At 46.2% G+C, this 13324-nt stretch overlaps 1 protein-coding gene across 3 annotated transcripts in view; it reads right to left on the bottom strand.

Moving 5' to 3' along the window:
* Nucleotides 1–3210: 3210 nt before the first annotated feature.
* The window catches only part of FBXO16 (F-box protein 16), a 62615-nt gene continuing 52501 nt past the window's right edge, over nt 3211–13324 (bottom strand). For all 3 annotated transcript variants that reach the window (XM_050948901.1, XM_050948899.1, XM_050948900.1), the window contains 2 exons: nt 10620–10845; nt 3211–8179 (listed from right to left, as the gene is read on the bottom strand). In XM_050948901.1, the coding sequence (XP_050804858.1) occupies nt 8112–8179; nt 10620–10845 (294 nt within the window). In that variant the 3' untranslated portion in view covers nt 3211–8111. The remainder of the gene's footprint in view (nt 8180–10619; nt 10846–13324) is intronic.

Below are 13324 nucleotides of genomic sequence, written 5' to 3'. Positions count from 1 at the left end.
CTGCTGGGGGCAATACCTTCAGAGCTGGGCTCCTGGCCAGCAGCCGCCATTCTCCAGCTCTGAAGGCAGAGCCTGCTGTCAGCAGCAGCACAGAAATAAGAGTGCCAATGGGGCACTGAGTCTGCTGTGAAAAATGATATTTGTACATTTGTTAATATCACGTTGCCCCTATTGCCTCCCTTACTTCTCAGCTGCTGCTGGCCACTGCCTTCAGAACTGGGAAGCTGTCAAAAGTGATATTAACAAACATACAAATACCACTTTTCACAGCCTCCCGCTAGCTAGCAAGTCTGCTGAGAAAAGTGATATTAACCAACATACTAATGCAGCAGCACAGAAGTAAGGTTTGCAGTGGAGAGCTAAGTCTGCTGTGAAAAGTGACATTGAGTGAGTTTCCACACACACACCCACACCCCCTCCCCCCACACACACACCAGACAGCAAATGTGAAAAATCCGGGGGAGGATAGGAGTCTATACAAGAAAAAGACCAAAAATCAGGACTGTCCCTATAAAATCGGGACATCTGATCACCCTAACACACACAGTATTAAACAGTAGCTATTTTAAAAATTAACTTTTCTGCTTATAATAATTCAATAAAAATGTGGTTTAGGCTTAATTTTAAAATGGTGAGAAAGGGTAAATCCATTTTAAACAATGGGGTTATATATTTAGCATTTAAAATAGTGTTAAATATAAACAATGTGTTTTTAATTCAGAAGGGGGGGTCGCCTTCAGAGGCTTGCTGTGTGAAAGGAGTCGTCAACACAAAAAAATTGAGAACCACTGGTCTAGAACATTTTAACAAAAACATAAGACAGCAGCTGAACTACAGCATCTCAGTAGATTTTCTCCAGCCTCTAGACCCCAGCCTGGCATAAGACAGTCTTTGGCAGGGAGCCTGCTGCCCCACAAGTTCGATAACATTGGGGAGCACATACAGGCTCTGCATCACCCACTGTGGTCAGAGGAAGCCTCTTTGGTTTGGACTCCCTGCCCTTCTGTGTTGTCTGTCACTGCTGCACCACTTGCTCCGTCTGATTTCCAGGGAAAGCTCATCTCTCACCCCACAAAGAGGCAGGTGGTTCTGATTCTGCCTGAAGCAGCACATGGATTTGTTATAACTGACTTCAGTGGGTGCAGGATTAGGCCCATGGCAGGTTTACAGTTACACAACAGATGCAGAGATGCTGGAGATGAAAAAACATACTAGGTGCCATCTAATGCCTGGTGGTCAGTGCAGAGATGTTCTTTACAGTTGATTTGCCAGTGTTTTATTTAAGTGCATTCTGACTAACTCATGCAATGAGGTTTCCACCACAATGGGTTACCTAGGAAGGTGGTGGAGGTTTTTAAGGCCCAGCTTCACAGGCTGGGATGATTTAGTTGGTATTGGTCCTGCTTTGAGCAGGGGATTCGACTAGATGACCTCCTGAGGTCCCTTCCAACCCTAATATTCTATGATTTCACTTGGGAAAATATTGCACAATCTAGATCTCACCATTCATACCTATTAGTTCCTGATATTCAGTTTAAAATTTCCATGTTTTAAATTATTTCCAGTCTATCTAATTACTTATTAGTCTTATTGTTGTTATTTATTGTAACATCTAGGAGCCTCAACTGCAACTGGGGCTTTGTGTGCTAGCAGCTATACAATAAGAAAGAGACAAACCTCTTTTACTATGTTAAACAATTCCTCTCTGTCTTATCTTTATCTGTAGCTGACGAAAGCTTATGCTCAAATAAATTTGTTAGTCTCTAAGGTGCTGTCACAGAGTCCCCGGATGATGCTCTGGAACTGCTCCCTATAAAGCCAGTCAGGACTTTGGGAAGCCTTCTCTCCCATGGAGCAGATTGTCTTCAGGGCAACAAGCTCACACGGCTTTACCTCCTGGGTCTCTCCTTGGAGCATCCAGCATATGCCCCTCCGTGCGCTTCCCACAGCGAGTCCGCCCAGGCAGGTTCCTGGGAAAGCCAGAGGGTCCTACACCCCCACTTCGCAGTCAGACGTGACTCTCAGCCAGCCAGTAAAACAGGTTTATTTAGATGACAGGAACACAGTCCAAAACAGGTCTTGCCGATACAGACACCAGGACCCCCTTTAGTTAGATCCATCTGGGGCCCCTAGGGAGGCCACAACCCCGTTGGGAAGCCCAAGCCCTGCAACCTTCCCAGGTCAATACTCCCCACTCAGCATTCACATAACACATCAAGAACATTCCCACTTTATCACAGGTGCCACAAGTACTCCTGTTATTTTTGCGGATACAGACTAACACGGCTGCTACTCTGAAATCTCTGTCTTAGGTATCTACAGCCTTCAGATTCTTGCATGCAGTCATATTGCTGCCTTCAGCTCCTCAGTGGTCCAAGAGCTAATCTATCCATACATACAGCTTTTAATTTTTCTTCATAAATCAGTCACGACTGAGTTCACCAATGAAGACCTCCACATTTTAAAGTTAATATACACTTTTATCTATTTACCAGACCGGGTGTTTAATAATATTAAGTCAGCACCAGGTGGCAGCAAAGTATTTAAACTGGCAAGAGCAGCTCAAATCCGGATTCCTCCATAAATATATTAACTAGTTGAAGACAAGGGGTAACAGCTGGAAACCTGGTGTAAAGGGGCAGGAGATTGGGAGAAAGGGGCAAAAGATGCCTGGAAATTAGGGGAGAGGAAGAGAGAAAAGTAGCAGAAGTATCTATGAAGGTAGGTGTGGTAAGGCAAGTGGGTCTTGGGGAGCCATCCTAGTACCCATGGCTGTTTGTGTTTGGAGAAAGTATTTGTTGTTGGATGGATACTAGGATGGCTCCCCAAAATGCCAATCTCTTCATGGGCCATTTTGAAGAATAATGTTCTGGACAAATGCCCCACTAAACCAGTGATAGTTTCATCCTCTGGATAGACAACTTAAACTTCCTCATTGATTTCCCCCACAATGTTCATAACCATCACTCGACCTAAACTCTCCCTGGAACCGTCCCACACTAGCATCAACTTCCTGGACATCACAATCATCTTCAACCATGGAACCCTACGGACATAGGCGCCAACTTCTAATGGTGCCAGTGGGTGCTCGGCCCCTCTCTGACCCTGGCCCCACCCCAACTCCACCTTTGCCCCCTCCCACCTCCATTCCAACCCCTTCCCCAAAGTCCCCACCCCAACTCCACCCCCTCCCTGCCCCTATTTGACTCTTTCCCCAAATCCCTGCCCCAGCCCCACCTCTTCCCCACCTCCTCCCCTGAGCATAGCACATTCCTGCTCCTCCTCTCCCCACCTTCCCCCCAGAGCTTGCTACAGCTGTTTGGCAGCGGCAAGCGCTGGGAGGTAGGTGGAGGAGCGGGGATACGGCACACTCAGGGGAGGAGGCGGAGGAGGAGGTGAGGTGGAGCGGGAGGGGCGAGGCGGGGAGCTGTCAGTTGGTGCAGAGCACCCACTAATTTTTCCCCATGGGTGCCCCACCCCTGAGGCACCCCTGGAGTCGGCGCCTAAGCCTACAGACAACTACATACCAGAAACCCTTGGATCACCATCCCTACCTTCATAGATCCAGAAACCACCTCAAAGAAATCTGTTATCTACATTCAGGAACTCAGGTATCACAGAATATGCTCTGAAGAAAGTCCAGGATACAAACCTTGACACACTCAACAACCTTTACCAAACAAGGATGCTGCACCAGAGAAATAGATAGCATCATGGAACAGGCCACCCACATACCCTGAGAAAACCTGCTTCAATACAGAAATAAAACCTCCTCTAACTACACACCCCTAGCTGTCGCCTACCACCCTACACTGGAATCCATATGGAGTATCATCAAACAGCTTCAACATATTCAGTGGGGAACTGATCCTGAAAGAAATCTTTCCTAGCCCCCCTCTTCTGGCCTTCAAACAACCCTGCAACCTCTCCAAGCTCATCATCAGACGCCAACTTCCCACAGGTCAGGACATACCAACTCAAAGAGGCACCAGATGCCAGAACAACAGATGCAAAACCTACAAATGTATCTTCACTGCTATAATGATCAACACCCTCACAATACCACCTTTTGAGACCCAGGGGTCCTACCCATGGCTATTACAATGTGGTGTACCTCATACAGTGCACATAGGGTATGTCTACACAGCAACTAGACATATAGGCACCGACTCTGTGGATGCTCCAGGGCTGGAGCATCCATGGAAAAAAATTAGCGGTGCTTAGCATGCACTGGCAGCCAAGCTCTGCCCCTACCCCCAGTGCCTCCCGTCCGCTGGCAACCCCACAGATCAACTCCTCCCCTTACCTCCCAGCGTCTCCTGGGGGTGAAGGCGGAGCTTGGGGGAAGGGGTGGAGTGGGCCTGGGGCAGAGCGGGGGGGGGAAGACGTGGGGTGGGGTGAGGGCTTGGAGGAAGGGGTAGATTGGGGTCAGGGTCAGGGTCGAGGTCAAGCACTCCCCAGGTAGAGAGGAAGTCAGCACCTAGATGCCTGTGGCTGGCCCTTGCAAGCTGACGTGGGCTCACTGGGTTCAGGCTGCAGGGCTCCTTCATTGCTGTGTAGAGTTCTGGGCTGAGGCTGAAGTCCAGGTTCTAGGACCCTGCAAGGTGGGAGGATACCAGGGCTCAGACTCCAGTCCATGCCTGAAAGTCTGCACAGCAACGAAACAGCCCTGCAGCCTGAACCCCTCAAGCCCGTCGGCTGGCCCAGACCAGCCGCAGGTGTCTAGCTGCTGGGCAGACATATCCTAAATGCCCCACTAACAACTATGTGGGAGAAACCAGACCATCACTACTCTCGTGAATGAACTCACACAGGAAAATGATAAAAGACCAATAAAAACCTCTCGCCTGTGGGTGAACACTTTTCACAGAGCAATCACTCTGTTTATATCCGATCTATCGGTCCTCATCCCTAAAGAAAACCCACACAACACTTTCAAAAGAAAAGCCTGGCTGTTTAAATTAATAACTTTGCTAGACACTAAAAATCATGGTCTTAATAAAGATGCTGGATTTGTGGCTGAGTACAACATCTGTAACCCTCTAACCCCCACTTTTTGCCCTGTGACTACAGAGGTGTTCATGGGCCATTTCACCTTGAATGATCCCTTACAGATGTGCTAATGCTAACCTATCTGTTTGATTTTGTATTTAGCTGTGACACTCTAGAACATACATAAGAATGGCCCTACTGGGTTACACCAAAGGTCCATCTAGCCCAGTATCCTGTCTTCCAACAATGGCCAGTGACAGATGCCCCAGAGGAAATGAACAGAACAGGTCATCATCAAGTGATCCATCCCATCACCCATTCTGGCAAACAGAGACTAGGGACACCATCCCTGCCCATCCTAGCTAATAACCATTGATGGGCCTATCCTCCATGAATTTATCTAATTCTAGTTTATCTAGTCCATGAATTTATCAGATACTCTACGTATCTGTAAGCACTTTTCCCAGACCTGAATAAGAGCTCTGTGTAGCTCGAAAGCTTGTCTTTCTCACTAACAGAAGTTGGTCCAATAAAAGATATTATCTCACCCCCTTGCTTCTGTAAAAATGAACTGGAAGAGTAGACTGGTGGCCACAAGCAGAGGCCACTGATTACATGGCATATATGCTACAGGAGGAACAGAACTGTGGACCTACAGTCTTTGAAGGGCAAGCTCCTGCTATTTGAGCTAAAGGACACTCTCCTTTAGCTAGCCCTAGCACTGGGGCTTAGATCACTGTTTCCCTACACCGACAGTGTTGCTCCCACCCCAAAGCTTTGCTAGGCTAAGTAAGCATCGGCATGGAGCAGAGCTTCACTGAGGAGTGGCCACGGAATACTGCATGAGCCCCAGATCCACTAGCACTGTCCCCTTCAAACATGCATCTATTGTGGGGAAAGCAGCAGGCAGGCAGCTGAACGCCACCTGCCTTTTCTCCCTGGTCACACCTTGGCCACTAGAGAAGCCATCCAGGGAAGCTGCTGACGTGTACATGGTCATAGGCTCACACAGTATCCTGCCCACTCAAGCTTCTCTTTTTCTGTGACATTCAGCTCAGTCATGCAGGGGATACCAGTGGTTGTTCCCATCCAGAGCAACACGTATCCTGGGGAATGTGATAGGGGAGCAGGAGGACAAAAAACAAGCAGAGCCACAAATAGAGAGAGAAAGCCACAAAAGAAAAGACAAGGAGAAAAAACAAGAGGAAACAGGAGAGCAAGTGGACAGAAAGGAGAGATGGTGGCAGCTGTATATGGGCCTGGAGGAAGAAGGTGCTGCAGAAGGGCGAAAAGAACAGCCACTAGTGGGCATAGCTCAAGGGCTTTAATTTTCCCCATGTCCACACTGGCTTATGCCCCCTTCCTTGGAGAACTTTTTAGGCTGCTCTCTTGCCTTAGACCAGGGGTTTTCAACCTAGGTGGCCAGTGGGGGATGACCATCTGGCCCTTCCCATATTGCTAAATGGCAAGGACAACCTAGTATGGAAAAGGTTGAGAACCCTGCTCAGACCAAATGCTCCAATTGTTGCTGTGACATATTCTTCATTGAGATTTTATGATCATATGAGTATGGTATCATTATGATGTATTTTATGCAAGATGGGTCATGTGAGATATCATTGGAAAGGTTATGATTTACTGAATATGATTATTCTATTTGTATACAGGTATCATTTTTGTATCTGATTCACCTTCTCTGTACGAATCATATTGGTATCAGCGCCACATGGAAAATCTCATGCAACAATTTTAGCCGCAGTCTGGGGTCTGATTCTGCTCTCACACTGGTGTAAATCAGGAGTCACACCACTGAAATCATGGAGTCAAACCTTGGAGAGGGGCTGTTTTCAGTGCAGAGTTAATTTGAGCTCTTAACTGGCTTTCAGCCCTAATCCTCCTTCCCATCCATGCACAAACCTCTCCCTGGAGTTCAGGGGCATTTCAACCCAGCTGGGGGATAAGTAAGATCCTGGGCTCCACATTCACTCAGGCTGTAACCACTTACTTTGCAGTGAGGACACAGTGTACGGGCTTATCTAGACAATTTATCATGTCTAGACTAGATGTGATAAATCGACCGCCAAGCGCTCGCCCGTCGACTCCAGTACTCCACCGGAGCGAGAAGCACAGGCAGAGTGGACAGGGGAGCGTCAGCTGTCGACTTACCACAGTGAAGACACCATGGTGAGTAGATCGAAGTATGTTGACTTTGGCTATGTTATTCATGTAGCTGAAGTTGTGTAACTTAGACAGATCCCCTCCCCTAGTGTAGACCAGGCCTAAATCACTCCAGTGCTGGTAATCCTGTAGTGCCATTCCACAATCCCCCCTGCGCCTAGAAAGACAGACAAATTCTCCCACAATTCACTGGGAAAGAATCAGCATAGCTCAGCATACTGCAGCACACAGGACCATAGGATATGCCCCCAAAGTCCTACTGACACACACATGGGAGTTCAGCACCAGTGAGGACACAGTAAGACAGTAAGGCTTTGCAGTGTGGCAGCTTGCACCTGGGTTAGACTAACCCGGGTGCCAATTGCCCAAGTTAACTCTGCAGTGAAGACATAGACTGAGTGAAAGCAGATTGAGGCATCAGCATCCAAAGCAGCAGAGACAAGAAAACACACTGAAAAAAGGCAAGATAGCAAACAAGATACTGATTCAAATTCTGATCTCACCCTAGTTTTGCATGACTTATTTGTATTATGGCAGCACCTGGAGATCCCAGCCATAGTGAGGGCCCACTCTGCTATGTGCTGTATACATAGTAAAAGATAGTTCCTGCCCCAGAAACCCTTCAGTGTAAACTGGCTGCAATGCAGTTAGCCCAGAGCTATACTAGTAAATCTCCCTCAGGGTCTCCATGCCTGTTTCTCCGCATTGTATAGTGACTTTATAGCCATCGTATAGTGAGTTCAATGAGGGTGGGGAGGAAGTCTCTTATTGTGACAAGTGATATAAAAAAATGGAGCTGGATCCTTGAGACTTTGAGCATGATTCTTACATGTCAGTAACATCCGTTCTTCACGGTAACTCAGGGATGTGATCGGCATCTTCTGAAAGCTGGGCAGATGCGCCAGTTTGACTGAGATGAATTGCATTGAACCTTCACTTCCTTACTCTGCGTCAGATCCATGGTCCGATGCAGGAATTTGCCAGGGCTGAGCTTCAAACAGTGGGGATGCTAGAATGGATAAAGAGAAAATCCTGAGACTAGCAGCTGCTATAGATTGTTTTAGTCACTGAATGGACGTGTAGATTATTTCTAAACTGCAAAATCAGTACCTCATTTTGTAGAATTTGGTCCTGTTACAAATATCCCTAATTCTACTGCCTGCACTTCCAGCGTCATGGGAATATGGCAAACTACTCTCATCTTGAGAGCTGAGCCTAATGCTGGTCAGCTCACCGTAAGAAAGGCACAGAGGAGATTGCAGAGATCCAGAAGAGGTCCCTGAAGATGTGAACGGTAAAGAAGAACTTGGCTGTCTCTCTTTTACAAGGGGTTATGTAGTTTTGCCCAGCAATCAACCTAAATTACACTTAATGCAGCTCATCATTTCTTGTGAAATCCTTATTGTCTAGTGAGGATAATTCATCTGTCTCCTTTACAAGATGCCTGGAGACAGTAGTTCCCCCGCCTTCCCCCTTCCTCTCAGCTTATTTTCTAAGAGTCTTCTCTGTGTGGATCAACTCCGCTTTCATTCCCATTTTCCTGTGTCCTTTTTTGAATTGCAGGACTCAAGAGTGAGTGGAGTATTGCCCCAGGAGCCAGAACGGTGTCAAATGGAGCAGGATAATTGCAGCATTTGATGGACATGTGATATGCTAATTAATTAATACAGTTGAAGGCCCCGATCCTGCAATGAGCTTCTCATGTATAGGCTGCAGACCAATGCAGAGCCTCACTGGGGCTCTGTCCATGTGACCTCACTGCTGGATAAGGGCTCTATTTTATATATAGGCACTGTATTGTTGATTTATATGCAGTGTATCCCTACCTCTAAAACCCTCTGACTGCAGTCTGGGGTGCCCCTCCTCCAGTTCATATAGATGCATTTGCATATTCCTTCCTACATGCCCCACTTCTCATTTGTCTCAATTCCACCCCCTTCTCCAGCGTATCAAGATTGGATTGCATTTAAATTGTACCCCCCACAAAGCAAGTTGTGATCACACCAAGTTCTGGATCATCACCCTTGGCTCCTAGTCACAAAGGAAGGCTCTGAATGGTATGGAGCTCAGAATGGATCCACACAGGACTCCACTCCATACTCTCCTCCCATAGGGATTCATTAATAAATGCTGTCGATCTACTTCCATTTACTGCACCTGCAGTTTCTCTTTGAAACTTCTACATGGCGCCATATCAGATGCCTTCTGCTGTGCTCGCTCTGGTTTCTTTATCCACTGAACCGGTTACTCTCTTAAAAAACATAAGGGTCAAATCCTGCAATCCTTAATCTATTAACTCCCCCACTGGCGTCAATGGAATTTTTGCCTGATTACGTTCCGAGGACCTAATGCTGCCAGGTGCTGAGCGACTCCTTGAAGATGCTCACTGGAAGCTGAGGTTACTCTGCATGATTCTCAGCATGTCACAAGGGAAGGCCCTGTGTAAGGACTGCACAAGCTAGCCCTAGGCTGGCATGGCAGAAATTGCTTTTGATGACGTCATTCGACTGTTTTAACAGCGGTTCGAAACCTCTCCTCAGACTGGTGGTAAAAGTAGCATTTTCTTCTCTAATTCCTTGAGGGGGCCCTCCTTCCAATCTGTCATTATCAATCCCCAGCCTAAGGCATCCATCCAGGGCCTTGTCCAAAGCACATCAGAATTAATGGGCTCTGCACCAGGCCCCTAGACACATATATAACAAGGTGTTAAAACATCTGTATTCACATTGGAGACAAACCCCCTGCTCTACAGGTGAACACCCAGGAGTTCATGTCACACAAAACTCTTGCCAGCATTTAGGCCAAGTCTACAATACAAAGTTTTGCTGGCATGCCTACGTCGACGAGGAGTGTGAAAACCACACCCTCACTGGCACAGCTATGCTGGGATGGACACATACACACAAGCAGGCACGTACCCCCTCCCCTATTCTGGCAAAAGACTCCATTTGCCAGGTAGTTTATGTTGTTCTTGGAGGTACTTTAACAACACCGACAAAAGAACTCCTTTGACAGGTATTTGCTGCATCTACATTAAGGAGCTCTGCTGGGATAGCTGTACCGATATGGCTGTCCTGTCAAAGTCTTTATAGTGTAGACTGGCCCTTAGGTACTGTGACGGTCATGAGAGACAGATAGGGTGACCAGATGTCCCGATTTTGTAGGGACAGTCCTAATTTTGAGATCTTTTTCTTATATAGGCTCTTATTACCTCCCACATCCTGTTCCGATTTTTCACGTGTGCTGTTTGGTCACCATAGAGACTGATGCCATAGGAAACTGCTATGTGTGAGTCTTTGTGCCACATTTTAGGCTAGTAAATTACAGTCAGTTTGGTTCACACCATCTAAAATGACTGCTGCTTGCTTGGCGTGAGGAAACATAGTGCCAATGGCTCCCCAACTCCAAACTCAGAGAGTTTAAGCAACGAGATAGAGCAGCTTACTAACATGGAGAACTTCTGCTCATCCTTGCAAAGGCCTTCTTCCCTCTTTCACTCAGCTTTGGTACTGGAGCTCGAACAGGGGCTGGCCGTATCCCAGCATTCCACTGGGCACTTTGAGCTAGGATCTTAGCTGTTGCTTTGGTAACAGGGTACCCTGTTGATTGGTGAGTAGCCCAACTTGGGCGAACTGGTCCTTTTGGGCTAGAGCCAAGGTCTGCAGATAGGGACAGCTGGGAAGAGAAAAACAGAAAGATCGTATTCTCCTAACAGCCACAAAGGGGATAAAAATGTCTGAGCCCTTCGAAAACTATCTAGTATCCTTGGTTTTTAAATGACATACAATTATAGTTGTGTTCTGCAGCAGTTACCTACGCTCTGTTATTACAATTCCACAGATCTGTGCAGTAAGCTACACAAATAAGAACACTTCATACATCTATGGGGCGGGTTGTGGAGTGGAAAAAATTCCAGCCTTTCATGAATGACAAAGGAAGCCAATTAGAAGCAGCCACTAAAGGGGGCTTGCTCACATTAACTGAGTCTCCACAACAGCTCACACTTTAAGAGCCGAATTCTGTCCTCAGACATATGTGCACGGCTCCTATTGAAATCAGTGGGCAAACATCCATGGGCAGAACTTGGGCTTGTCATAAACAGATAGCTAAGGGTTAATGTCTCTTTCACCTGAAGCACCTGACCAGAGGACCAATCAGGAAACCGGATTTTTTCAACTTTGGGTGGAGGGAATTTTGTGTCTGAGGTCTTTGTTTTCTGTCTGCCTGCTGTCTCTGAGCTTTGGAGAAGTAGTTTTACTTTCTAATCTTCTGTTTCTAAGTGTAAGGACAAAGAGATCAGATAGTAAGTCATATGGTTTCTTTTCTTTGGTATTTGCATGAATATAAGTGCTGGAGTGTTTTGATTTGTATTCTTTTTGAATAAGGCTGTTTATTCAATATTCTTTTAAGCAATTGACCCTGTATTTTGTCACCTTAATACAGAGAGACCATTTGTATGTATTTTTTCTTTCTTTTTTATATAAAGCTTTCTTTTAAGACCTGTTGGAGTTTTCTTTTCTGGGAAATTTCAGGGAATTGGTGGGAGGAAGAAATCAGGGGGAGATCTGTGTGTGTTGGATTTGCTAGCCTGATTTTGCATTCCCTCTGGGTGAAGAGGAAAGTGCTTTTGTTTCCAGGACTGGGAACAGAGAGGGGGAGTCACTCTGTTTGGATTCACAGAGCTTGTGTCTGTGTATCTCTCCAGGAGCACCTGGAGGGGGGAAGGGAAAAAGTATTATTTCCCTTTGTTGTGAGACTCAAGGGACTTGGGTCTTGGGGTCCCCAGGGAAGGTTTTTCAGGGGGACCAGAGTGCCCCAAAACACTCTAATTTTTTGGGTGGTGGCAGCAAGTACCAGGTCCAAGCTGGTAACTAAGCTTGGAGGTTTTCATGCTAACCCCCATATTTTGGACGCTAAGGTCCAAATCTGGGACTAAGGTTATGATAGGGCTGTAGTGAAACAGACTTATCTCCTTTATGGAATTAATATATTCATTTAAATTATGAAGGATTCCAGCTGGCAGGAAGTTAGCTGTTTATAGCTTAACCTATGCAGCGAGCAGCAGTCTGCATTAGCACTAATAATACTTTGCACTTCTACAGTCCCTTTCAGCTCAGAATCACAAGGCCCTTTACGACTAATTCAGTCTCACAGCACTCTGTGCAATATGCACGGGATAGACTGATCTTTTCCAACAACAATGAAGTGCAACCATCTCTTGGGTGCTCTAGCAAAGCAGAATAACTTGGTCCCATAGCTGAGGAGAGGAAGTGAACAGAACAGAGTGGAACTGAATCTGCCAGGTGGGATTTAATAATAAACACTTACAATCACCAGCATGGAATTTACCTCCACTACAATTTGGCCAAGATTCCGGGGCTAGTGCTCCTAGTTTTATCAAAAGAGCCGTGGAAGCTGTAACTCCCACAAGTGGCCAGGACTTGTGGTTTATGTCTCATCCAGAAGAAAGCAGCTGTAGTCTCCTTGCAGCAGGTGGATGCAGACCTGACTCAGAGGGAGCTGAGTCCCCAGTACCACTTCCTGCAGGATTCTTTGGAGGTCTCCTTTCCAAGTGCTGACCAGGCCCAACCTTGCTTCCTTTGTGAGGTCTGAGGCACCATAGTGCAAAGGTAGATCAGGCATAGAATTTATACACAATGGTCAATTTTTATCTTTTCATTTTACTAATCAATGTCTATGATTAATTAGAAGTAGCCAAATATATTCCTACCATTACAGTGATTGTTTAGTCTTTTAAAGAAATCCCAAAATGTTTCAAAAGCAGCTCGTGAGAAGTTGTGTGCTAGCAATCTAGCCCTTGTTAAACTGATCCAGATCATTTGTTTATCTCTTGTTTAGAATACTGAAAAACCATGAGTATAATAAAACATCTGCTTAGAAATGCATTATGAAGCAATGATGGCCGATGATGTTATCATATGCAGACTATTGTCAAGAATCAAACTGTTGTACAGAAAATTTAACACGGTTTTGCATTTTCCTGTGGTCACTTGATATGACTGCGATGGATGTTGTATAATGCTTAGTGCTTAATCCTCAAGTTAAAAACAAGCAGTCCAATGATTGCCAAACATCAACCCAAAGAGAAGCCAGGAAGTATGCAACAGCTTAGGATGTCCTTGTGAGTGATTGA

Source organism: Gopherus flavomarginatus, chromosome 4 (assembly GCF_025201925.1).
Source record: "Gopherus flavomarginatus isolate rGopFla2 chromosome 4, rGopFla2.mat.asm, whole genome shotgun sequence".
In the NCBI taxonomy this organism is placed as follows: domain Eukaryota; kingdom Metazoa; phylum Chordata; order Testudines; family Testudinidae; genus Gopherus; species Gopherus flavomarginatus.
The sequence above is the reverse complement of the archived record's forward strand: the minus strand, read 5'-3'. Positions and strand labels throughout refer to the sequence as shown.